This window comes from Ciconia boyciana, chromosome 4, assembly GCF_034638445.1.
Source record: "Ciconia boyciana chromosome 4, ASM3463844v1, whole genome shotgun sequence".
Lineage (NCBI taxonomy): Eukaryota > Metazoa > Chordata > Aves > Ciconiiformes > Ciconiidae > Ciconia > Ciconia boyciana.
Genome location: NC_132937.1, coordinates 36,236,150 through 36,261,736, shown reverse-complemented (window position 1 = coordinate 36,261,736; position 25,587 = coordinate 36,236,150). Strand labels below are relative to the sequence as shown.

Sequence of the window (25,587 nt, the reverse complement as noted above, 5' to 3'; positions counted from 1 at the left end):
TTTAAAACAAAACCAGAACAATTTTGCAAGCTTTTTTATCCCTCTGGATGAGAACTGCCTGGATACCTGAGAACAGTCTGGATACATCAACTACAGTTCTCAGAAATTAATGACCTACTTTGTGTGCTTGCAACCACTTCACTCCTTGAGAAATTTTAAGCCAACTTATCAGTAGCACCCTTTCAAGTTTTCCAAGATTTGGATTGCAAAAGACTGATTGGTTTAAGCTGATAATGTTAAAAATCACAAACATGACCATAAGCAATTCACTACAGAAATAATTTAGACAAGAACTACCTGAAAATTATAGCCACTATACACTGTGCCCTGTTTAACTGCCAACAATTTCAGAACAGTCTCTTCTTAACACAATGAAATCATCCAACAGGGCATTCGGCATTTACTAGTCCTACCATTTATTGCCCACATAAACTAGAAAGATATAAAGATTGGGGAGGAGGAAGATTAGTGTCTGGAATTGATATTCAAAGGGTTTTTTCACATTTTTTTAATTACTGTTATGCCTTGGAAGCCTTGTCTAACCAGAGATGTGAGAGCTGTCATTGCTGCCTTATGGCACATAGTGTTAGGCAAGACATACATTTGGTAAGGGTTACTCTCTCTGCTCTCTCTTATAGTGGGAGAAAAATATTTACATTTGCAAACTGTTCCCATGCAGAGAAAGGAACAAATTTTGCACATAACTTTCTTGCTATCCAGCCTCTCACGGAAAACGTGTACAAAGCTTTCACAGGGAATGTAAGATGGCAAATACTGTCTGAAACTAACTCACAGTGACATTATGAGCTAACAAAGATGAAAGAGGCAACTTGCAAAGCAACAATAAAGTATCTTTTGTTATGACACAAATCAGATATGCTACAGGACATATTTTACACCATTTGGTCCACTGACAGTTTCATTTACTTATCAATGTTTCCAGAAATAAGCTGAATGAATGAGTTTCCAAAAAGGACACAAAGAACCACTTTATAAAAAGAGCAAAGAACAGAACACATTGATATTTAAAAGCCTCTCATGTGTTTCCTCGTAAGGGGGAAATAAGTACACTTAGCTGTCTGTGACAGTGGCCATTACAAAATTCTATGAAAAACCTCATTAACTAAAAATGCAAGTGACTGCTTGACACATCTGTAAGACACAGAAATACCTTTAGTGAACTATTAACAGCACACATATTTTCCACATATCAGTGATATAGTTACCACATGAATAATCAGAATCTTATCAGAATCAGAAATCTCAGAAATATCAAAAAAGACTGCGTAGTTATATTGATAACAGGATTATCCTGAGGTACTTTAGCATGACTGCAAAACCAATAAAAACCCCTTCTGCAGGGTTATTTTTAACAGACAATGGCAAGCAGCTATTTTAACCACAAATTTATTACCAATCTGGCTCACTGCTTTGCCCCCAAAACAGTTGCACCAACACAAACAGAAGCCACTGTGGGTGGCAAAAGACTGCTTCAGCAGGCTTTGCCGATGAAAATACTTCAGGCTTGGGTTCCACAAATGCTCTAGTTGTAATAAGAGACTTAAAAGGAAAAAAATGAATCTGGATTTCTCACGCATGCAACTACCACCATCTGAAGTTAGTTCTGAATGACTGAACTTTTCAGTCATTTATCCTCTCTAATACAGTAGCTCCTACCATTGTAGCTATCTTTAGTTTTACTTCAGGCTGGTAACTCGAAGTTCTGTTCTTCCCCTAAGGCTTTTGCCTTCTTTCTGAACTGAATACACAAAAATACACAAAAAACCCTGCACGCTTGTACCGAGGCATCCCAGTTTAACAAAGCAATATTTAAACTCTCAAGCAAAGATTTAAAACTACAAGTATTTTATACAACACAAATATCATACTTTACATTAACTTAAAAATTTACAAATTGGCCCTCCCCAAAACAGGATCGTAGCATTGCTAGATGAACTGCTCTGCATGGAACACAAATGGACGGCAGAGGGAAAGGTAATTTAACATGTGTTCAATGTGCAATGATTCTTTTGGATTGGAGCTGGCCTGATAAGACTATAACTGTATTTGTATAATACATTTGAGAGAGTAACTCTGCTCCTTCTAAGTTGGATGGACTCAAAGAAAGCTGAAATGGAAAAACCCAAATGGTATCTGTATCTGCACTCAGAAGCTAGCTGAGATCCTCAACACTCATTGGTTTCAGATTTGCTACTACAGGTATCAGGTCAGTGATGTGACAATTTACAATTTCAGTGAATATGCAGTATGTTTTAACTTAAAGGAAATGTGTTAAGGAAATGTGTTTAACTTAAAGGAAATGTCCTTCCTAGTAAAGACTATATACTTCTACAAAAAGTTAACAAATTAAAAAAAGGAACTTTGTCTTCTGTTCGTCTCACACTTACCTTTTTTGTTTTAAGAGTAAGAAGGCAAAGGAAAAAAAATCTAGCTTAATCAGTCAAAACGCATTTACATTTGTAGTGATAAGTTCAACAACGTAAAATAAAATTTCCCAAAAATCTGTCAGTTGGGGGGAAACTGCTTTCCACAGACCGACCTAATAAAACATCAAGTAACTTGTGGTATTAACAAGCAGCAACCACAATTAATAAATAATACCAGTTAGCTTAGTCCTGCTGGCTCTGGAAAAGCCTGGGGTGAAGTTCTAGAATGATTAACCATTTTACACGCCATCTCATGCACCCCATCTTCCCATATTTTGGTTGCAAATGTCAGGAAGAAGAACTATTTGCTGTTCTCTTCTATCTGCTGCCTTGCATAATTATCTACAAAACCGTGACCCTGTTCACGATAGAATCTGAGTATCTGTTTCCCTTAAAACAGCTGAATTCTCTCCACGATTTCATGCTAAAATCTTGTTGACTTTAAGCAGATTTTAAATTAAGGTTATAAGTTAAATACCTTCCTGAATTTAAGCCTGGAAAATTTCTGCAATGCAAGCCTCATAAGAGCATGAAAAGTCTGGCAGTTTACAATAAAAATAAAAACTTCACATTAAAATTATTTTTATAAAATTTTTTATAAAGTATCCAAAATGTTTGTTTCATTGAGATTCTCATCTACGTCACAACTTTAGATTAGAAAGAACATTATACTGTCCTCAAACCACTAGTGACAAACTATTTCTTTAGATTTTGCAATGGCTTTTCCAACAAGTGTTAGTGCCAACCTCCAGCTGAAGTCTATTTCTCTCCCAAACTAGGCTTTGGTAAATCTCTCAAACCCTGAGGCATTTATCTTTTTTCCCTTATGAGTAAGCTTTAAGTCAAACCAAAGTACAATAGTGTAATTAAGCTGGCATGTTAAGCTGATGTTTGCAGAGGGGCTGAATGCTGATGGAAGACAGCAGGTGAAGCCTTCTAGTGAGACTGTCTTGTGCATAATCCAAAACAATAAGACTAAATGGAAAGCTGTTACTTACTACTCACTCAAAAGTTATGGGAAATAAACTGAAATACCCATTTACTTCTCTAGAAGTGTCTTTAAAGCATTTGGGGAAAAGTAAATGGAAAATCTGCACACAGTACAGTTTTAAAAGGACTGGACGACCAGCAGTACTAAAGATTCTGCAGAGTCTTTATCAAAAAAGTGAAGTAGTAAACCGTTTCATTCCATACCAATTTTAACACACGCCACCGAATTTTGCACAAGAAAACATTATTCATAGACAGTGTATCAGGATATCCTCTTGCCAAAGAAGCTTGGGCTGCAATTTTGCCAAACACTGAGCTGAACAACTGCTACGCTCTAGCCTGCATCTGATTGTACCTTGGGCTTTCTGATAGAGATTTGTCAGCAGCTCCCTGTTCTTGCCTTCTGTGGCAGCCATGCAGAGCTAACAACCTCCATTTCTTTACTTCAGACAGTACTAAGCATTTCATTTGCAAAAAGGACGTCTGTTGATGCTCTACTCCCGTGCTTCTTGCCTGATCATACAGTAAAAATTCTGTACAGTTTGTAAGAGCAAAATGAGAACTCAAGGTAACAGAACAAATCTTACCACCTGAAAAAAAATTCCCATTCACTGGAAGTGCTTTTGATACATTAGTGTCATGGTTTAGCTTCACTGAGCAACTAAGCACCACACAGCCGCTCACTCACCCTCCTCCCCGGTGGGATGGGGGAGAGAATTGGAAGAGCAAAAGAAAACTTGTGGTCTGAGATAAGAACAGTTTAATAATAATAAAATAAAAAAAGTAATGAAAAGGAAAACAATGAGAGAGAGAGAGGAACAAAACCCTGGGAAAAAAAACCCAAGTGATACAACCACTCACCACCTGCTGACTGATGCCCAGCCCATCCCTGGGCAGTGATCGCTGCCCCCCAGCCAACTCCCCCCAGTTTCTATACTGAGCATGACGCCATATGGTATGGAATAGCCCTCTGGCCAGTTTGGATCAACTATGTTGGCTGTGCCCCCTCCCAGCTTCTTGTGCACCTGGCAGAGCATGGGAAGCTGAAGAGTCCCTGACTAGTATAAGCACTACTTAGCAACAACTAAAACATCAGTGTGCTATCAACATTATTCTCATATTAAATCCTAAACACAGCACTATACCAGCTATGAGGAAGAAAATTAACTCTATCCCAGCCAAAACCAGGACAATTAATCAAAGTCATTTGAACAAAAACACACTAATAATTTCAAGAGTATGATGTTAATGTGGGTATTTATGGGTATAAATGTGGGTATAAATATGGGTATTTTAAAGAATAATGAAGACTAATGACAGTTTTGGACTGTCCTAAATTTACCTAACAATAATATCAACAAAAAAGCACCCAAAAACCCAATCACTCAAACAACAGAATCTATACTTTTACATTGGGTAATTTTTAAAGTGTTACTATTTTTCAACCCAATTCAAGAGCATACAAGATAAATACCCGTATTTATTTTAAAACACAGAAAGACCAATACAGGAGTAGACCCATGGCCTATCAGTCAATACCAGACAAGCCAAAAGAAGGAACAAGCAACCTCACAGTCAAAGAGTAAGTGAACTACTTCTGCATAAAACAGTATTTCGTTCCTACACATTAACCGCTGTTTTTCCCAAATTCTGATTTATCACAGTTTTTTATAGCATTACATAACTATGGTGTTTCTCATGACCCAGGCAAGAGTTGTAGTTGCTTGTTACACTTTCCAAGTTAGAAATCCACACAAAATTACACTGGTGCCCAAGGCTTATTATTAATTCCTTTTGCAGACAGGTAGCTATGCTTATGCAAAAGTACTAACTTCCAGCAATTTTATCAGATAGCTCCTGTTCCAGAAACTTCCTCTTCTAGCAACTGAAGCTTCTTATCACCTCCTCACCATTTCCAATCTTACATTTATTCCTGATAAGCATAAATGTATTTATTTTTATGTAAATATTGCTTTTCACTAAATAGAATTTTCTTTGTACTTGGGAGTCTGAAAGGAACACCCATATGTGATACACAGCAGACGATTAAAACAAAACATCTAATGATGCTGCCACAATTATAAGGGAATGATGGTTTGCCCTTTCAAAATTAAGAAACTTTCTAACAACTGCACAGTGGTTATATGAGAGCTGTGCAAACAGGCAAGAAGTTAAAGAGAAAAGTATTAAACTGTCTGAATTGCTATCCTGTTCATTTGCCTAGTACAATAAAACAACCTAAAAGTCAAAATAAAATACAAAAAGACCAGATGGATTTCTAATAACAGCACACAGGCCAAATAAGCACAGTACTGCCAACTCCATAAATGAAGGCCCTGTCAAGGAGCCATATGCAGCTAGTGGAATATCTCCTACAGCTTGGCATCAGGGCACTTTATGTTCCATACACAAATGACAAGGAAAGCATAATACTGTATATTTTATCTGGCTAGATGAATGTTTTCTTTCGATTTTTCAGTCCATCTAACTTCTGTGAAGGAATAAGTAGATACAAAGAATTGATACACTCAAATTCAAGGCTCAAAAACCTACTTAAATTAGCACATTTTCTTCATTATACAATCATTCACTTCTATAACATAATTAGCTTAAGATTTTTGTCTTTTAGAGACATAACGGATTACCACCACTCAGTAACTCAATTGTCTTTGTAGGAATACATGCTTGTAACATGGCCAAATTCCAACTAGAGAAATGCTGCTCTGGTTTCAAAGGCCATCTAGCGTCAAGAAGAAGCTTTCCACTTCCTACCTAAACTAACACAATGTAGCTAAAGCTTTTAATTAAGGAAACAAAAACAAAAATTCCCATCAAATATTTCTCAGTATTATGCAAATGTAAAACTATAATTTACTGTCTTCAGAAAGCTATCCAACAGTATTGTAAGCATTTAGTTTTACAGATTTGTGCAAGTCACCAGTTTACTAAATATTCAGTGGTCAAGTAAATGTTAAGGATAAACGAAAAAACCTAGTTACACTGCAGAAGACAAATGTACATTACTGAGTTTAAGAAATATTTACAAATATCCCTGGTAAGAACTCCATCTAAGATTTGAACTTTGAATTTAAGCCTGAAGTACTGTACACAATGTTGCAAGGAACAGTGCCACAGCCAAACAGCACAGCTGCAGCAATACTGCTGGTACTGAAATATACTCAAAGCTCTCACTTAGCTGATCGCAATATTAGGCAGCTGATAAAATTATTCCTAGATGTTTTGCTCTAGTATTCAGGAAATGGTTTGGATCAGACATGCATTAGGGTTGAAGAGCTATGATAGAAATGTCCTATGTAAATGTCCCATCATTCTCAATATGGCTAATTTATTTCTGCTGAGGTTTTCCCTATAAATCTTTAGCTTATCCTGGAGCAAAGCCACAATACTTGACGTGGCAGCAAAACACTACCGCAAGACATGATCGTGATCTTAGTGCAGACATACAATGTCAGTCAGTAAGTAAAACCTAATTCAGACACACTTAACGATGAATACAAAATGTGAATATTGAAGAAATGTTAGTCTGTATACATTCTTGGCCTCTTTTGACATAAATTTCCTCTAAGTGTTTTGTATTTCAAAAGGAAATTAAGAAGTATTTTTTATGTTGTACTGCTCATCTCATAAAAGATTACTTTTATTGCCTTTCAGCAATTGGCTGAATAGTTACAGAAGCATCAATACCTTCATTATAGCCCCTTCTGATCTTTTTCAAAGAAATCTTAAATTCAGTCCTTGCTCACAAGTGAAATAGTGTGAAAAATTAATGAAATACATGAATTTATTTAGATCACTGGAGAAGAGCCAAGAGATAATATAGAAAGCAAAAAAGTTGCCATTATTTTTCCCATTTGTTTCCTTATAATTCAAAAGGGGGAAAAAAATCAAAGGGCTTATAGTTTCAATAAAGGAAATATTATTTATTATTTCTTTAAAATCTAGACAAAAAGGCAGAAATAGTATCAAAAAACTGTAAGTGATCTACTATTTCCTTTTTTCACCTTAATTCATGCAGATTGAATTCTATAGTTCTCAAACTACTGAATTTACAAACTTTAAAAATCACCTTCTGAATGGTTGAGCTTATAGAGTAATCTCATAATGCCTGAAGATAAATAATTGAAATATCAATTTTTCTTAAGCTATTTACAATTATTTAATATAAATTAACTTTTGGGGGATATTCTTTATAAAATACAGATTACAAGTACACAAATTAATGCTATTTATAAGGACTGGGTTTTTTTTCTCTCATTTTGTATCTCCTGCTGTTTAATTTTTCAGCTGTGGAAGTACAAAGGTATAAAGCCTTTATTTAAAAAAGTATGCCATAAAATTACATCTGTTTTTAAAAATAGTCTTAAAAACTCATAAAAATCGAGTTAAAAGACGTAGTCTTCACACATCTCAGAGATGTACACATGCGTTAAGTGGGCATGTAAACAAATAAATATATGTCCACTCCATTGAGAAAACACAAATCAAATTAAGACTAAGAAATAAATTCAAAACCTAATGCTACCATACTTGAACCAGTTCCAGTATTTTTGAAATTTCTTATTTTACTAATTTCTGGTTAGTTAGCCATAATGTAGCATTCATGAAAATTCTGACTTTAAGAGGGTAAGCACTACCTGTGTGTAACAGTGATCTAAAGTACACATTTATTATGAATTAACAGGTCACACTGACAGAGCAAGATACACAACAAAGAATCCACATCTACATAGCTAACAGCAGCCATGTACATATTTTTCCCCTTGTTATTCATCTGCCTGAACAAAATAGAGAAATATTGGCATCTGACTTTTTTTGGCAACGAATACATGCTTTTTATTAACATACCCTGGTGCTGACTTAAGATGATTCCCACAATTTATACAAAGTCTAATAATACTGTAAGTGTGGTTTTAACACAAATGACCTGCTATTTGTACCAAGGCTACAAGCTCCTGAATAACTTGCAGAGTAACTCGCCAAGTTTTCAATTTTAACATGTGTGCACAATTAATGTAAGCAGCCTAAGATAGGCACACACACACCGGAATATTATGCTTCATTATGGTGATTTTTCCCATGGAATTTAAATAGAAGTGTAATGAGTGCAATGTTTCACATTCAAATTATAAAGCAAGAGGGTATTATTGTAATAATCTCTAACAACTGCCATTACAGTTTGGGGAAGCCCTGTGATCTAGTGCCCATCTCAATCACAAGAGTGTTTTTTTTCAACCTCTTGATTTCCAAACGTCAAAGTTTCCTGCAAGCACTGTCAATTTCTCCATAGTTAATTTTAGCTCACTCAGGCATCTCACTCTTCTTATTTACCATATGTACCTCATTTTTTGCATGATTTTGTCCAGTTTGTCTATCACACTGAAAAGTCCATTAACAAAGTTTTATTTCACCACAGAACCAAGCCTTTAATAATTCTTGTGAAAGCTCAGCAAACCTTTTCTAGTTCAGCAATATCCTTGAACTGACTGTAGTCAGCAAGAAACAAACAGAATACTGCAGTAGCAGTGATATCACTAGAAAACAGGATATAATTCTACCTCTCCTGCCTGAGATCCCTTTTATACAAAGAAAGATGATTAACTAGTCTTCTAATTTTGTTTCACAATAGAAACTCACACTTTAATGAGAATTCAGTGAAAGCCCATACTCCTTTTAGGAGTTGTCATCTCCTACCTGCATAATCCACATACTTTTTGTTCTAGGTGTATAATTTTACATGTTACATTATTCAAATGAGAATAACCTTAGTGGGGAGGATAAAGAAAAAAGTTAACTTCTCTCCTACCTTCAAAAGCTGCTTGCCAATTGTTGGACTCATTTTTTCATCCACCATAAGGATTACTATTCCTCTGTCATCCATACCTCGGCGACCTGCACGACCTGACATTTGAATGTATTCACCTGATGATATCTAGGATAAAATGAGAAAAAGAAAAAAATTAACAAACATTAGAAAAATAGCAAGAACATATAAAGTGCTATTTACAATTATACAGTAAATGACCATGATGTATAAAAATTAGCAAAGGAGAGTTGTCTAAGACATGAACTTTTCACAGATCGAATTCATTACTCATAGTTGATCACTAAGCTACTAAGACATAAATCCATGACTATGAATAATGTATGTCAGCAGCGTAAGTTAACTAATGCTCCCATAGCTACAGTGATTTCCATAACATGGTGCATCATTTTAATAAGCAGAAAAAACATTTTACTAATGTCTTATGTGATGGAAGGTTGCTGGGCATGGTGGAGAATATTAAAATATAATACATCTTCAACATACTGATAATGCACCTTCACCATCTTCAAATAATGTATCATTTCATTCAAGTGATTCAAATGTAACATTAAAATACTGACACCTAGCAAGAGCAGTATTTCTATGCCTACTAACTGTGAAATTGAAGCGGTTATAAAGAACTGGGACATGGACAAGAGCCAGCTATAACTGGTTCCCTATGTCTCAGCAAGCTATAAAACAGGTTTTTTTGTCATTTGTGGAACTTGCATTCCCAACAACTTCCTGAGTTTCACTTCAAGTCAGATCTCAAAAACTACTTAAGGAAACTGTGCTAAATCATTTTAAAAGCAGGAGTTCCACATATCTGGCACCTCAAAGGTAGCTAATTCTCACATATAACTTAAGGACATGCAATCAGACTGAATGAATCATGAAACTGAACAGCCCAAACAAAGACTGAAGAGATGTTTACTTCATAATGCACATGTCAAGTCACTTGTGCTGTTTACCACAACTCTCCTGTCTCTGAAAGATGAACCATGACACTTCTTTATAAAGTTTTGCTGGGATGACTTGTACACCCTTATTATTACTTACATGTGAATCACATACCTAGTTTTAATGTTTAAAGCTTTTAAATTATTTGTTTTCCGGCTGTTTAAGAGCCTGCCTGTCCCTCTGCACATTTCTGTCTTTCTGTGGGCTACCCGAAATACTCTGCTATAACAGAACAATCAACACTCTGCTGAAGTAAATGATCTCTTTTCTTGGGTCTGTCAAAACCTAAATTTTGTGATCATTATGATACTGAGCCCACTTATTCTCCACATTCTTCTAATACAGAAGAAAATACTTGGGTCTCACAGTTTTGGACAAGTTGTGCAGAAATCTTAGTCTAATCCGGTGTCCACTGCTAACCTGTGTCTAATGCTATTTTGCTGTATCTATTAAAATAAATAATCTCATGCCTAATCTGAGGAATCTTGTCTTCAGGAATTTGTACACTAATTATAAACAGATTAGTGAACAAAGATTTTTGAAAGAAAATAATATTTTCTACTACATTGAAGTGGATGTGTCAAGAGTAAATTTAATCCTAATAAGGTTTAAATAATGCAACTCAGTTATTCTACAGAACCTGTTTTTCACTTACCCATCGGAAATCTTTTCCATCGAATTTGCTGGCACTTGTAAATAGCACAGTCCTGGCTGGCATATTAATTCCCATAGCAAAAGTCTCTGTTGCAAATAAGGCCTAAATAAACAGACTAAAGTTAAGCAAGCAAAAACAAAGGCTCTTAAAGCAAACGTGCAAATACTCAGAGATAGCTACACAAAACCTCTCCAAATTTTACTACTTATGTACAGTCAACATAGGAACATAGGTGCATTCAATATTTAAAAACTGGACCAAAAACATTCTTTCCCCCTTCCCTTATTTCCTCTGGGAAAATATGAAAACTGGTTAGATGGGACCATGTGAAAGACTCCAAAAGAAAACACAAAGGGGTGCAAATTACTTTAATGAAAAATAACAGTTAATTTCCACATTCAAAGTTTGCAAGAAGAGAATAGCAGTTCGCTACCCAAAAAACCCCCACAACTTTCATCTAAGGTTAGATTTTTCTGAATGTATGTCCCTTAGGGCAACCAACAAACAGCTTAGTAAATGCCTACAGTCATTTAGGAGCAAAATCTATCATAAGACAGCTCAAGAAAATGTTAAAGTTAGACATTGTAAGTTTAAATACTTCAGAATAAAATCTGGAACACTTAAAACTAGAGCTGTAATTGTGCACTAACATAAGACATCTAAGGCAAAAGTATTAAAGACTACAAACTTTGGAGAGAGAGGGGAAAAAAAAAAACAAACCAGCTTCAAGAATAGTTTTTTCAGAAAAAGATGGAGGCATTTATGCAAATATTTGCATTTCTCAAGGGAAGGGAGCTGCAACCAATTACACAAATTAACCTGTGCCACTGGAATAGCTACAGACTTCCAGAGGTGCTGTGTGCATTTGTAGAACCCAGTATGTAGATCCACAGAACTGAGCCTTTCCCTTCATATGTGTGTAGCTCTTTTTAAAATTGCTTAGCTACTGGTCCACACAATGTTCAAAAAAAGTTTTTGGTAAGTAAAGCCTTACGCTTCCTATATAGCATCACATTCAAAACACAAAGCATTTTTCAGTTTGGCATATGCAATGAGTCTTTCACCTTTTTCAGTCAAGGAGCAGATCTCCACTATAATTCCAGCATACATTCTGAGCTAAGACATACTTCTCGGTTTTTCAGGATTACTGATGGTGTATTCACAACAGAGAAAAACCTAAATATGGACATCGAATATATACCTTTATTAGGCCCTCAGAGAAAAGAATTTCTATGGTTTCTTTCAAGATAGGAAGCAGGCCACTGTGATGGATACCAATTCCTCGCTTCAGAAGAGGAAGTACATGCTCAACCTGGGAAGAAACATATAAAGACCAGTAAACAAATTTTAGTATTTGTTACTAAAAAATAAAAGCTGTATGGAAAACCTCAACACTACCCTTAGTGTTCATGTAATTCACTATTTCCTGATTTTAAATACAATAAATACCCCCTCAATATTATTTGCCAGTTAGAACTAGGAATGATATGAAGGGTAAAGCCAGAGACCAATCTTTTCAGTAGACTAGTCTTAAATTGGGTTAGGCCAACTGTGAAGCTATGTCCTAATTTACACATGCAGTTAGTATTTAAATATGCCTCTATAAAAAAAGAATTGCCTCATTTAAAATCATTTTTGGAAATAGTGATCCTGGTATGCATGAGATATTTTGTTTCAATTTTAGTTGCGGTCATTTAACTTACTGATATGTGTTGTAAAACAGTGAAGTCAGCACCTATGAGAGCCATACAAGGAAATTCAGGCTGTAAATGACTGAATTCATCTCTTAAATTCTGAAAACATTATACTTAAAACAAGTAACTACATAAACTTAGCTTTGTCTCTGTTTTTTTCTTTGAAAACAGAGATTCTCATTAACAACCTATTAACACTTGGTTACCACCCCAAACCTAATTCTAAGAATACGCTTTTGAGATATTGTCCACAGAGACAAAACCAGATTACTTGAATGTAATGCCACTGTTATAAGCTTACAAAAAAAAAGGCGCATAACACCTTATATGTCAGACTCCTATTTTCTGTTTTTCTCAAGTTCACAAACAAAACAGGTATGTGGAATCCAAAGCAAGTAGGCATGGCCAAAAATTAAATGGTTGTTTTTTTCAAGGAGAAATTGCCATGCTCACAATAAATACCACTACATTAAGAAATGATGGACATAAATAAAGGAGAGAGGGGAGTAGAAAGAAATTATAGTTTTAGTATTTGTTACAAAAGTACTGAATCCTGTAATATTCTGTCCATTTAGAAGCTTGTATTTTTCCACTGTAAAGATAGTCACTATGCTTAGTCATTATACAATAAATTAGAATGCAGATGCATCAGTTCAACTTTTTGAAAGGCTCAGCAGTCAACACCTGATGAAGTGCATACTGCACTCTCATTTGAACTATTTCCAGACAGTTTTAACCCAGATATATCTCTTTATAAGGCCTTATGTTTACTTAAAAACATAATTAGAAAAAAATAAAACACTGTGTAGGAACTCCATGGTTAATTTTGGCATATGTCATTTGCTGGAATCACAACTGGAAGGAATCCTAATTACTGAGTCCTATTTGACAATGCCAAGGAGCAATGCAAGAGATACTAAAACCCGGGGAGATGAATGAGAATATCCAGCTTATGATTTCTGTACCCACTACAAAAGACCTCAATGTTGCAGAATGCAGGAGAGCAGCAGCCACCCCTATTCAATATCCACTCACCTGAGGAAGCTTTTTGTCTTCATCTGACAAACAATCAATTGCATTATTGAACACTTCTTCAACCATCTTTTTTTCTTCATCTAAGAAGGCAATTTGTAAGTTATTACAAAATCTAGAAAGCTAATACCATATGTAAATAAAGCATTACCACATTGTAGTATTTACAAAAGTTGACAATAAAAATAGCGTGGAAGACTGTGAAGTCTACACAAAATCACCAGTATTGGGTCAGACAATCAAGACTTGAATGTAAGCCTAAAGGAGCCCAAGAGTAACCAGAAGTAGATGCTCAGGGAAAAGGAAAACAGAACAAACCTGGCAGAATAATCCAAACTTCAGCTATTTCCAAGCTTGGGATTTCTCAGTTTTACGTACTTTCTGTCTATTTCATAAATCTCCCTGTTTCTCTTCTACCTACTAGTCCCTGTCTGCATGGACATAGAGGCTCTTCCTCTTCCCCATTAATTCTCAAAGTTTACACCCTTTCTACTTAAGTAGTACAAGTATCAAGAATATATATTCAAAGGTATGACTGAAGAAAACATATAAAAATGCATCTCTGCATTTGTGCATACCTTTACATTTTCTGACAGAAACAGCTGCATTATTTTGCAACATTGAACCAGGACATGCAAAGATTGAAGCAAGTAAGCAGGCAAGAACCCTGAACCATTCACAAACATGAAGTGATATGTTGATTTACAACAAATTCCTTATTTTTGTTACAACCCTTAACAATTCCGAGAAGCGATGAACTTATTTTCCAAGCTTGGTCTTAATCAAAAATGAAAAAATCTTCTTTGTTGACCTTTTGGGTTTTTCTTTGAGGAGAAGGGGGGGGGGGGGGGGAAGGAAAGAAAGAAAACTGGATTGAATAGCTGAGAAGGAACAGCCTAGTGGTTTGTTACACAGTTGTTTTGACTTTGAGAGAATATTCATTTTTCTAATGGACATAACATGAAAACTTGGGGAAATACTTCTGTTATGATCAGTCTTCTCCTATTATAGATAGAATTTTCTAGGACCTCTTGTGCTATCATTAGAGTGAACAGGATTTTGGAGAAAGAAATGAAGTTTATAAAATAGAGGAACAATTCAACATTGTGATGACCAAGTACTGTTTGTGCACCAACAGCTTCCTACTGAAAATAGCCTGAGGCACCAGCATAGTAAATGAAAAAGCAATATGTATTTTTCATTTGTTTTTACACAAAAGTCCCAAAGGAAATAGAAATTATCTAACCAGAGTAACATTTCACATCAAACTACAATTGTGAGTAAAATTATATTTTCTTTATCTGTACCTGTATTAAAATCTAACTTTGTCATCTGAAGTGCGTAGGCTTCGCAGTCTTTCTTACTGAAGCTGAAAATAATCACAGGTTGGAAATTCCTTTCCATTATCATCTTCACAATCTTAAAAACATTCGAAGGACCTGCAGAGAGATTACATTAATTTACATGTAATTTTAGCAAAAAAGTATCTTATGGAATAATTGAGACACAAGCACAACTTGCATAGAACTTTGTTGTACTACACAAAGAGCTACTTTAGAATGGGATTCAAACTCACCTTTCATTCCTCCTTTCCTGCCCTTCTGGTCCCCTTTTGCTAAGTCTCCTGCATCTCTAAGCACTTGCATTGCTGTATTAAAATTATCTTCTCTGAAATCTCCCTAGATATAAAACACAACCTTTGTAAGCAATCACTTCTTACATAGCCCACTTAAAAATACTCAGTGGTTTGCATAGCCAGTACCATTAGTCCATATTTACAGGCAGAAGGACAAAAACAATGCATAAGCTAGCAAGTAAGTTTACTAGGTCAGTGGCACAGCTCAGAATTACATTGGTGACTCTGAAGTTATTGCTCATTGTTCTATCCACCACACCATCAACCACGCTAGACCTGCTGAATGACACAATACCAAAACTCACTTTTAGGAATGTCTACATGAAATTACAGTGCCCAGTGAAGACCTAGATTCAAGTGCAGTACTTCTGTTTATGGCATTAGCTACTGCTGTGCAAGCTGATGATGAATTTTAAAGAAGTCATTACTTCAAAATCACCTAAAGACACAAAAATATTTTGTTCCCTCAACCAAAGTAAAATTTAAATGCTACCATGTTTTCTTTTGAGCAAGAAACAGTACAAGAAACATCAGATACTTTGCAGATTTACAGAAAGCAGCATGCACTTTAGAAAACAAAGCAAGGATGAGGGCACTTAAAGACATCTCAGCAAAGTATTACTCAGCTGACTACATCACATTAGATAATAAAACCAATCTCTTCTATAAGACTCCAAAAATCTAACAGCAATTCAGAGATCACTGTTACCCATTTGTACTTCATTTTAACACAAACATCCTTTGTATAGCCAATCCAAATTTTACAAGAGATCAAGCTCATGACTGATATACAAAGAAAAAGATCTTTCAAACAAACTGAATATTCCTTACATTTTCATCAACAACCAGATGGAGTCCATCTCCTCCTGCTGGGAATATATAATGCTGCAGTGGAGTGGGTCGATAGTCAGTGTAAATCACGTGGCAAGGCTACAAAGAAAGAACAGCATACACATAAGTATTTAATATTTGTAATTGCATTGTAAAAACACTTGCTTGATGGAAAATCCAATACATGACTATTAAAATACATCTTTCTAAAAGCCAGAAAGTAAGACTCACAGAAACTAAGATAACAAATTTTCTTTCCTGAATACGGACTAATGACGTTGCTTAAGAAAAGGAAAGTTTGCCAATCCTTTAGAAGAACACTAGCTGGTTACAAAAATTCTCTCTCATTAACACAACAAGTAAGGACAGGTAGTATTTCCTTCTGTATTATTACACAGACTCAAAATCCTAACACCTTCTAAAACCAAAGGAAAAACTGTTAATTTCTATCTTGTAAAAAAGTCTGCAGTACTTCTTACACCACCTAAAACAGGCACACAGACTTGTAAAAACAATTAAGGTTTAATGAACGAAGAAAGCTTGTTTAGAAAAAAAATAAGCAAAACATTTCCTTTAAAACATTAAGTATTATGTAAATCTGCTTTAAAAAAATCAGAGTCTAGTGTTCTGCAAAAGAAGTCAAGGTTTTGTGCCAAGCTTAAATAGACATCTCTTATACCACACTCCTTTCATGACAAACAACGTTAAGAATCAATCTCTGGGGCATTTTTAAAATCAGACCAACCTCTTGTGGGCATTAACTTCCCTAATTCTAATTCCCATATTCTTTGCTGCAAAAGCATCTCTTAAAAAACCAATAAAATAAACCTAATGGTTTTGGATAGATTTCTTACATTCCTCTTTTCTCACTTTGTTTGCATGCATACATAGTATTTCCTATGGATTTATGATTTAGTTTTGATTTCCGCATGGCCTTTTTACTGAGCTCTTCAAACAAATTCTCCAAATAACCTCTGAAAATCATAGTATGTTCATCGTGTTTCATAATTCAGATTGTTCGTTGAAATCAAGCTGTTGAAATCAATCTAAATAAGTATGGAAAATAAACTTTAAAGAAACAGCATTAATGTTGCTATGTAGAACCAACAGCCTGTATAGCTGTAAACGCTAGGAGTACAAGCAGGGAAGCCAGGAGTGACCTATACCATCATTTATAAGCAATAAGAAGATGACTAAACAGATGCTCAAAGGTTCAGTTCTCATCAACCAAAGAGACAGTATTATACCACAAAACAATAAGGATGGAGGTATAGCACATCAAAAACATTACTTGTTTGTGAAGATGGCAGATCCATTCAGCAAACTGACGGGCATTTGGAATAGTTGCAGAAAGGAACACATAATGAACATTGTCAGGGAGCAAAATAATTGTCTCTTCCCAAACCACACCACGTTCTGAAAATGGAAAAGTCACATGGGAAATGTATGTGATTAAAACCTATTTTTCAGCTCTGAAGCCAAAGAACAGCAAGCTTAAAGATAAAATAAAATGAAAACTAAAAAAAGCCTTCCCTACACAAATGGGGTATATCAAATGCCCTCAAAGTGGCTTTTGCCTTGGCAAAGAACATGAAGACTGCAACACACAATAACTATCTTATATACATTCAGCAGAAAACAAATTCTGAATGATTTATGCACAAAGATGACTGATTTTAAGGGAGAGAATAAAGATTTAATTCTTCAAAAGAAAAAAAATTTGGTTTTGTGGGAAAAAAAAAAGATTTCTTGAAAAGAAAAATTATACATATAGGATACCTGAATCTCTCATGTAGTGGATTTCATCAAAAATAACCCATGCAACTTCTCGCATAACCTCAGAACCTCGGTAAAGCATACTTCTCAAAATCTAGAAAAGGGAAAAAAAAATTGAGAACCTTCATATGATATAACAACAGTTACATGTTATAGAGATGTCAGTAAGAAACTGCCAGAATTTTGGTTCATATTTACATGGCAAGACAAAATCTTATTTTGCACAAAACTTAAAAGCATTTAAACATTGCCTGTGAGATGGTTTCCAAGTTGATTCTAATCTAACAAATCTCATTATATGAGATGAACTGGCTTCCCTTCAAGAACAGTGAAGGAACAGGAAAGCAAAAACATTACTTTTCTCCCAGCCGCTATGTGGCAGCATATTTATTACTGGTCTACATATCTACTTCTGCCAAGCTGCCTTCTTCCCTCATTGTAATAGATAACCTCTCTATGATCAAGAGGAAATCTTTTGTCAGAAATAGAGTCATCCTGTCCCTCCAGCCCAATCTTTCCCTACCAGAGTCTTCTCCATAAGACTCTTTACTCCTTTGAGGTAAAGACAGAAAGAGGAAAATTCCAACTCATGGCTGGACAGATTTCTACAGCAGAAATATGACAAAACTGTGCCAACAGTACTTTGTTACCGAAGGTGAAAAGCTGTATATTCCTGCAGTACTAGCATCTAGCGTGAACCACTCAACTATCACTCAATGATTTTCCTCTCCCCATTTTGTTTCCCTAGAACAAAATACTGACCCTACAGGATTCAGTAAGTCTGACTGACTTTCAGTACTTCACATCTATCCAAAGAAAACTCAGTGTCTTGAGCGTTCAGGAAATTAAGTTCTGCCTTTCTCCATGTGAGAATGAAAGTTCCTGACCGATAGTCCAAAAGCATGAATTTATGGAAATTTACCTAACTTTTTCAATAACCAAAAGTTAAAACATTAAGGGGATGCATAGTGAACTTTATAATATTTTCTACCCTAATGGGGCTTATTATGACCACTTTAATCTTTAATATCAGACCTCTCAGTCAAAAGAGGGTAGAAGAAAACACAGATCAAGAATTAATGTCTGATCTTACCTCGGTTGTCATTACCAGACAAGAAGCTGTAGGATTAATGGTGACATCCCCAGTCATCAAACCAACATCCTGAAATTCTTCATACATCTCACGGTACTTCTGATTACTCAAAGCTTTAATTGGACTTGTAAATATCACACGCTGTTTCTCCCTCAAAGCCAGGGCAATTGCATACCTGTATTCAAACATTGTACATATTAAAGTTGTCAGGAAGACATTCAGAGCATATTACTTTCATCTAATCTTCTGCTTAAAAAAATAAAATAAAATATGCAATTCAGAACACTGGTATAATGATACGAAGCATTTCATATCTAGATTATTAAGTTTAGTGCAATCTTAACTCAACTATGTATGCCTCTTTGGAGAGCGACAAATCATTGACAAGTCATCTTATTTTTATGGCCATCAGATTACATCTAGTTTAATCTAAAATCTAATTGTCACTGTCTCATGACAAACTATTACTATTTGAACCCATGCTCTAATATATCTACATATACATCTCACTTCTCACCTCAGGTCAGCAAGGCTACTCCACTGTCAAACCAAATCCTGACAAAAAACGTACACTATCTTTTAAACATTTCTTGCCTGATAAACACCAAGTTGCAAATTAAATCAAACCAGTGCTTCTGACAAAGCAAAGAAAACACACAAGAAACTTCTTATTAGTTATAGCCAGGGGCTAGAAAACAAAGGTATTTTTTTCTAAATTCATGCAAATCTGTATTGCAGAAACTTTCCTTTCAATCTATACAATAACATCTCAACAAAACCAGATTGTTTAAAAATAAAACGTAAGCTTAAACATGAATTAAGCCTTTCACTACCCACTAAGCAAGGTGAAAGAAGTAATTTTTATATTCAAGAGAAGTCAATTCAACTCTAACACTGATGGTCCAACCTTTGTATCAAGAAACTGAGACACAACAGCTACTGATGCTTCAACAAAATGACATGACAAAAATAACACCATTCTCTTATTGGAGCCTGTCAGAAAATTACTTACTCTGCACAAACAGTTTTACCAGCTGATGTATGAGCTGACACTAACACAGACTGGTTATTATCTACACAAAGAATAGCTTCTCTCTGAAAGGCATCAAGAATAAACGGATATTCCTAAAAAGAAAGCAAGCAAAAACATTACATATTTTTAACACAGATGGTTACTTACATCTAAGTAATTTTGTGACTGATCTAGTGTGCAAATTACAGGCAGAAATGAAATCCTGTGGATATTTGTAACTTCAGCTGATCCTAATCCAGTATTTTGCAATGACTTTGTATTTAAATTATTTTATCTAATAACACACCTAAGATCTTTGCTTATGTCTTGTTGTCATAGCAAATGAAAATCTTGCCCTGATGACTGAATTTTCTCTAATTTACTAATTTAGAAAGAGAAACCACAGTGTACAACTGAAGCCATTGCCTAATGTTGTAAAACAGAATTGAAATCACAACAGCCTATCCACCCCATTCAACCACATCATTTTACTCTACCAAGTTTAAAATATAGAAACACCATTCTTACTTATGACAGGCCATCTTTTCAAGATACTCTTTTCCAAGCCTTATTGACAAAGTACATCGTTTTTCCTTCTACCCTCATCTATCATCTAAAGCATATGCAAAAAGAAAAATCAATGCAATCTATCACATACTTTTGCAGCTTTTCCAGTTCTTGGCTTCAGGCCTGTGAAGTCTTCATCTGCTGGAAGTGCAACCTATAAAATACATTTTAAATAAAAACAGTTGCAGAATTCTCAGTGTCCACTCCAGTGACATGGCAAGCTATGAAGAGCTGGGGCAGGAGATGTAAAGTGCATGAAAACGAATCTGAATTTCTATTATCCTGTTTCTATGAGCTCATGTGTCAAGGCTTCCTCCCTTTCTCTAAGAGTTTTTCAACCAATATCTCTATCCTCCTGCCCCAACAATGATCCTTCTCTCACTTCTCTGATACTTCCTACTGTCTTGTGTGAAATACTTCTGCTTTACCTACCTTGGAACATTAGGTCTTCAAGCCAAGCCTCAGTCATGGCTTCTCGCCAATGGACGTTAGAAGCAATTACTCAGCTCACATTGATAACACTCCCTTTCCAAGGACAATGTATTTACACAGGTAAAGTCCCTGTTCCTGGCCAATATCTAACATTCATTTGTCCTAAATATTTAAGGTCTCTTCAGTTACTAAGTGATGGTGAACCTCTACTAGACATCTCAAGATAACAAAGACTGTACAGATGCATGGGCTTTAAAACCTGTATCGTCAATTGTATGTACAGTTCCTTCATTACAAAGGTCTAATCATACAGGGTCCTTGAATGTGACCCTAATTAACTTGAGCTAGTTCTGGAACACAGCACAGAAAAGAAAATGAGCATAAAAGTACAAGGAAGTTAAAATTTACGTATTTAATACTCATAGAAACTCCTTCTGACAATCATCTTTGGATGAAGGATGATTAAAAAAAAATCAGCATTAATACTTCTGATTTTTCATATTTTAAATTGTATTTATGTTTATTAACACAATTTGAAAAAGGATAGTTTTCATTATTTTGCTTTTACATAAAAAGACCTTTTTCCCTTTTTGCCAAAATGTAATTTTCAACAATAATCAGCCTTGCAAGAAAGCCTTTCCTTCTTCAACCAGAATAGCAAAGTATTTCAATGCACTGCTGCACAATTAGACCGCACTATGAACACAGACCTGTTTTAACAACCAGTAGGTTTTCCTCCTCAACAACAGTACTCAGGATATGACTGGTACCTTTCAAATACGGAAACCTATCAACATTATCATCGAGTCTTTCACAATCACTCATTTTATTGCAAACATCATTCAAACTGCTTCTGGTAAGACATCCTATTAATTTTTCAACTGCATTTTGTGCATGCTCAATGCCAGATACAGACCTCAAACTCTTTACAAGCCTGCTCTACCTTAAATATAGTATGAAATAATATATCTGCTTGAGGCTAGAAAGGCTCTAAGGAGAGATCTGGACAGGCTGGATCAACGGGCTGAGGCCAACTGTATGAGATTCAACAAGGCTAAGTGCAGGGTCCTGCACTTGGGTCACAGCAACCCCATGCAATGCTACAGGCTTGGGGAAGAGCGGCTGGAAAGCTGCCCAGCAGAAAAGGACCTGGGAGTGTTGGTCGACAGCTGCCTGAATATGAGCCAGCAGTGTGCCCAGGTGGCCAAGAAGGCCAATGGCATCCAGGCTTGTATCAAAAATAGTGTGGCCAGCAGGACTAGGGAAGTGATCGTGCCCCTGTACTTGGCACTGGTGAGGCCACACCTCGAATACTGTGTTCAGTTTTGGGTCCCTCACTACAAGAAAGATATTGAGGGGCTGGAGCGTGTCCAGAGAAGGGCAACGAAGCTGGCGAAGGGTCTAGAGCACAAGTCTGATGAGGAGCGGCTGAGGGAACTGGGGTTGTTTAGCCTGGAGAAAAGGAGGCTGAGGGGAGACCTTATCGCTCTCTACAACTACCTGAAAGGAGGTTGTAGAGAGGTGGGGGCCGGTCTCTTATCCCAAGTAACAAGTGATAGGACGAGAGGAAATGGCCTCAAGTTGCACCAGGGGAGGTTTAGACTGGATATTAGGAAATTTTACTTCACTGAAAGGGTTGTCCAGCATTGGAACAGGCTGCCCAGGGAAGTGGCTGAGTCACCATCCCTGGAGGTATTTAAAAGATGTGTAGATGTGGTGCTTAGGGACATGGTTTAGGAGTGGACTTGGCAGTGTTAGGTTTATGGTTGGACTTGATGATCTTAAAGGTCTTTTCCAACCTAAATGATTCTATGATTCTATGATATAATAAGTACAAGTGCAATAACCAATATTATTATAGTGGCAGTAATACATATAATTCTATGAAACAAGCCTATAGTTTTCATGAGCATTTTCACTGCACTTACCTCATGTGTACAACCTTCAACAGTTTCCACAGCTTGCACCTTTACTTGAGGCATCAGGTCTGCCAGACTAAAAACATATGAATTAGGATTGCCAAAAAGGTATTTAAAAATCCTGCTTTCTTTATAAATGTGAAAATGTTGAACTTCACCTCTACTTTAACTGCAACATTAAAAAAAGGATGCACAAACTTGAAACAGACAGTTGGCATAGACTACTACCAGGACTAAGAATACTTGCGCTAAAATTTTGTTACTATATAAATCTACTTTAGCTACTGCTTTGGGATTTGTAACACCTTAAAAACTTGCACCACAAAACTGCACTTGGATCACATTTGTTCACATGAAGTTTTCTGATTAATGGGGACTTTTTTTCAATATAGAACAAAGCAAAATTCAAGACCTGTATTTCTGCAACTAGTCATGACACCAAATAACAGCAGCCTGAAGCATCCCAAGCAGCTGCTTGAAGACAAGACCCCTCTTTTCTTTACCAGTCCCTTCTCTCATGGCCACGAGAAGGGACTAGAGTCTCACTGCATAAAACAGTGTTTTTTTCTGACGGTTTTAACATACTTAGAAAGCTACTTTGGGCAAGTATACACTCTACTGATACCACTAACACAGAAACTGACTTAAAATGTTGACTCTGGTTCTGTTTTGTTTCTATACAGGTACCATTTGTTTACAGTGTTCTGAGAAGTCTTCTCAGGACTTTCCCACAGAAAATCTTACCTTAAACTTAAGAAAAATTACTGTGTAAAACCAAATGACAATCCAGAACAGAATTCTGTCTGACATAAGTCAGTAATACACCACCCAGAGAAAAGTATAAGAACACAGCAAGCATATAATTTCTATTTCTGTAGTGGAGTTTTCTACATCTTGAGCTAGGAGGTACAGACCTGCATTTGGCAGCTCTGGATGAATTTTTATGCCATTAACCCTCCTAATCATTTTCTGAACCAACATAAATGTCCAAGTTCCCAACATCTCTTAAGATACACTAAGCTGGAAAAGTGCCCACACTGTCCCTTCAATTTGTTTTCAAAACCCCTCATACCTACCACAATGTTCTGGAAAGAAAAGAGGGAGAGACATACAGATCCCAAAGCACAGAAATGGCATTCTGGCTTCCCTTTAGCTGCCTTATCTCCCCAGCTGTCGACATGTCCAAGTATACCCCCTTCTCTGTGTCAAATACCTGCCATTTGTGCTCAAATTTAAAAACACGTCCGTACTTAAGATTCCAAATATTTGCTGCAGGCATGACCTTGCTGAGGTCATGACCTTACATATTTTGCTAAGGCATGACCTTACAAGCCTCAAAAGCCTTGTTTCTGTCTCATCGGTCAAATTCTTCCTCCTGCATCCCAAGCCAATTATGTCTTTCAGTGGCATGGTACACAGCAAGCCTGCCTCCTCCCACGTGCCTCACTGCTTATCTCTTGCTATATGCCTGAAATAAACATGATGGCTTTGACCCAGAACTACCGATCCATATGCAGCAACCAGAAATACACGAACATTTCATACTGCAGTTGCCTATCTGTCTGCAGTATTATTTTAAACCTACCCAATGCTCGTCAACTCTGAAGCTGTACTACCAGCGCATCCTCACTTATATAGATAATGGAAAATCAACTTCATATGCAAATTCATCTTTATATGAAAACACTGCAAAGCTACTTACATTGACTATTCACAACCGGCATATAGCTAACCAGTATGTCTTGCTATTATTTCCTTATACATTAAGCTGGGCACTTACTTAGCATCTTCTGATACAACATCTTCCAATTTTGGCTTCTTGCCCAAAACAGCATCTTCAGTACTATTGACCTCAACTTCCCTTTTGGGCTTCCCTGTTGCAGCTACTGAAGATTTTTCCTCCGATCGTTTTCTGCAACATAAATACACAACAAATTTAAAGTCTGCCGCTTTCATGTATGTATTTTCAGAAAAGAAATCAGGTGTCCTACGGCAACAGTGACCACGTTGCATTCAGGGCACAACCAGGGGAACTCCATCCACGAAAACGTGGGTTTTCAAACCACTTCCCAGATAAGCTTGCCCCCAGGTCCCCGCGCTCCCCAGTCGCCCACTGCGCCCGGGCGGGCTACAGCTTTGGAGCCAGGGATCCCAAGAAAACGTGTCCTTTTAGGCTGCACCGACTCCCCGGTCCCGAGGTCGGTCAGTAGCTCAAACAAGTTGGCAGAAACCGGGCCCAGCAGCGCGGCCCAAGCCTCCGCCGCCAGAGCACCCCCGGCCCTGCTCCCCCGGCCCCCCATCGCGCCCTCACCCTGGTCTCCTGGCACCCTCGGTGGCGCCCACTTTGCTCTTCTTGGCGCCGGAGGCGGCGGCGGCCGAGTCCTCCTCAAACACGCTGAAGAGCTCGTCCCCAAACGCGTCCGCCATCTTCCCCACCGGTCCCACAATGCCTCGCGTGGCACAGCCTCCCCCCACCCCCCGGATCCTCTCCACCCCTACCCCAGCGCTGCACCCCGAGGAGAAACAGAGCCCCCCGCCGCCCCCAACCACCGGGAGCCTCACGTACGGCCCGATCCCGATGCCTCCCCGCCAGCACTGGGGCACCGTAACCCTCCCTTCAGCGCACAACCGCCCCCAGGCAAACCCTTCCCACAACCCCCCGCGGCCGGCGGTGGCCCTTGCCCCGGAACCTGATTTCCGCAAGGCCACGGGGGCCTGG

General features: G+C 37.0%; 1 protein-coding gene across 1 annotated transcript in view; it reads right to left on the bottom strand.

The window, feature by feature from the left end:
* The window catches only part of MTREX (Mtr4 exosome RNA helicase), a 48,166-nt gene extending 22,838 nt beyond the window's left edge, over positions 1–25,328 (bottom strand). The window contains exons 1-15 of the mRNA XM_072859254.1: positions 25,180–25,328; positions 24,649–24,780; positions 22,878–22,944; positions 20,609–20,671; positions 19,951–20,063; positions 18,939–19,113; positions 17,849–17,939; positions 17,361–17,485; positions 16,070–16,168; positions 15,179–15,281; positions 14,910–15,041; positions 13,606–13,685; positions 12,078–12,188; positions 10,877–10,978; positions 9,262–9,387 (exon numbers count right to left, since the gene is read on the bottom strand). Of these exons, the coding sequence (XP_072715355.1) occupies positions 9,262–9,387; positions 10,877–10,978; positions 12,078–12,188; positions 13,606–13,685; positions 14,910–15,041; positions 15,179–15,281; positions 16,070–16,168; positions 17,361–17,485; positions 17,849–17,939; positions 18,939–19,113; positions 19,951–20,063; positions 20,609–20,671; positions 22,878–22,944; positions 24,649–24,780; positions 25,180–25,295 (1,635 nt within the window). The 5' untranslated portion in view covers positions 25,296–25,328. The remainder of the gene's footprint in view (positions 1–9,261; positions 9,388–10,876; positions 10,979–12,077; positions 12,189–13,605; positions 13,686–14,909; positions 15,042–15,178; positions 15,282–16,069; positions 16,169–17,360; positions 17,486–17,848; positions 17,940–18,938; positions 19,114–19,950; positions 20,064–20,608; positions 20,672–22,877; positions 22,945–24,648; positions 24,781–25,179) is intronic.
* Between the last annotated feature and the right edge of the window lie 259 nt (positions 25,329–25,587).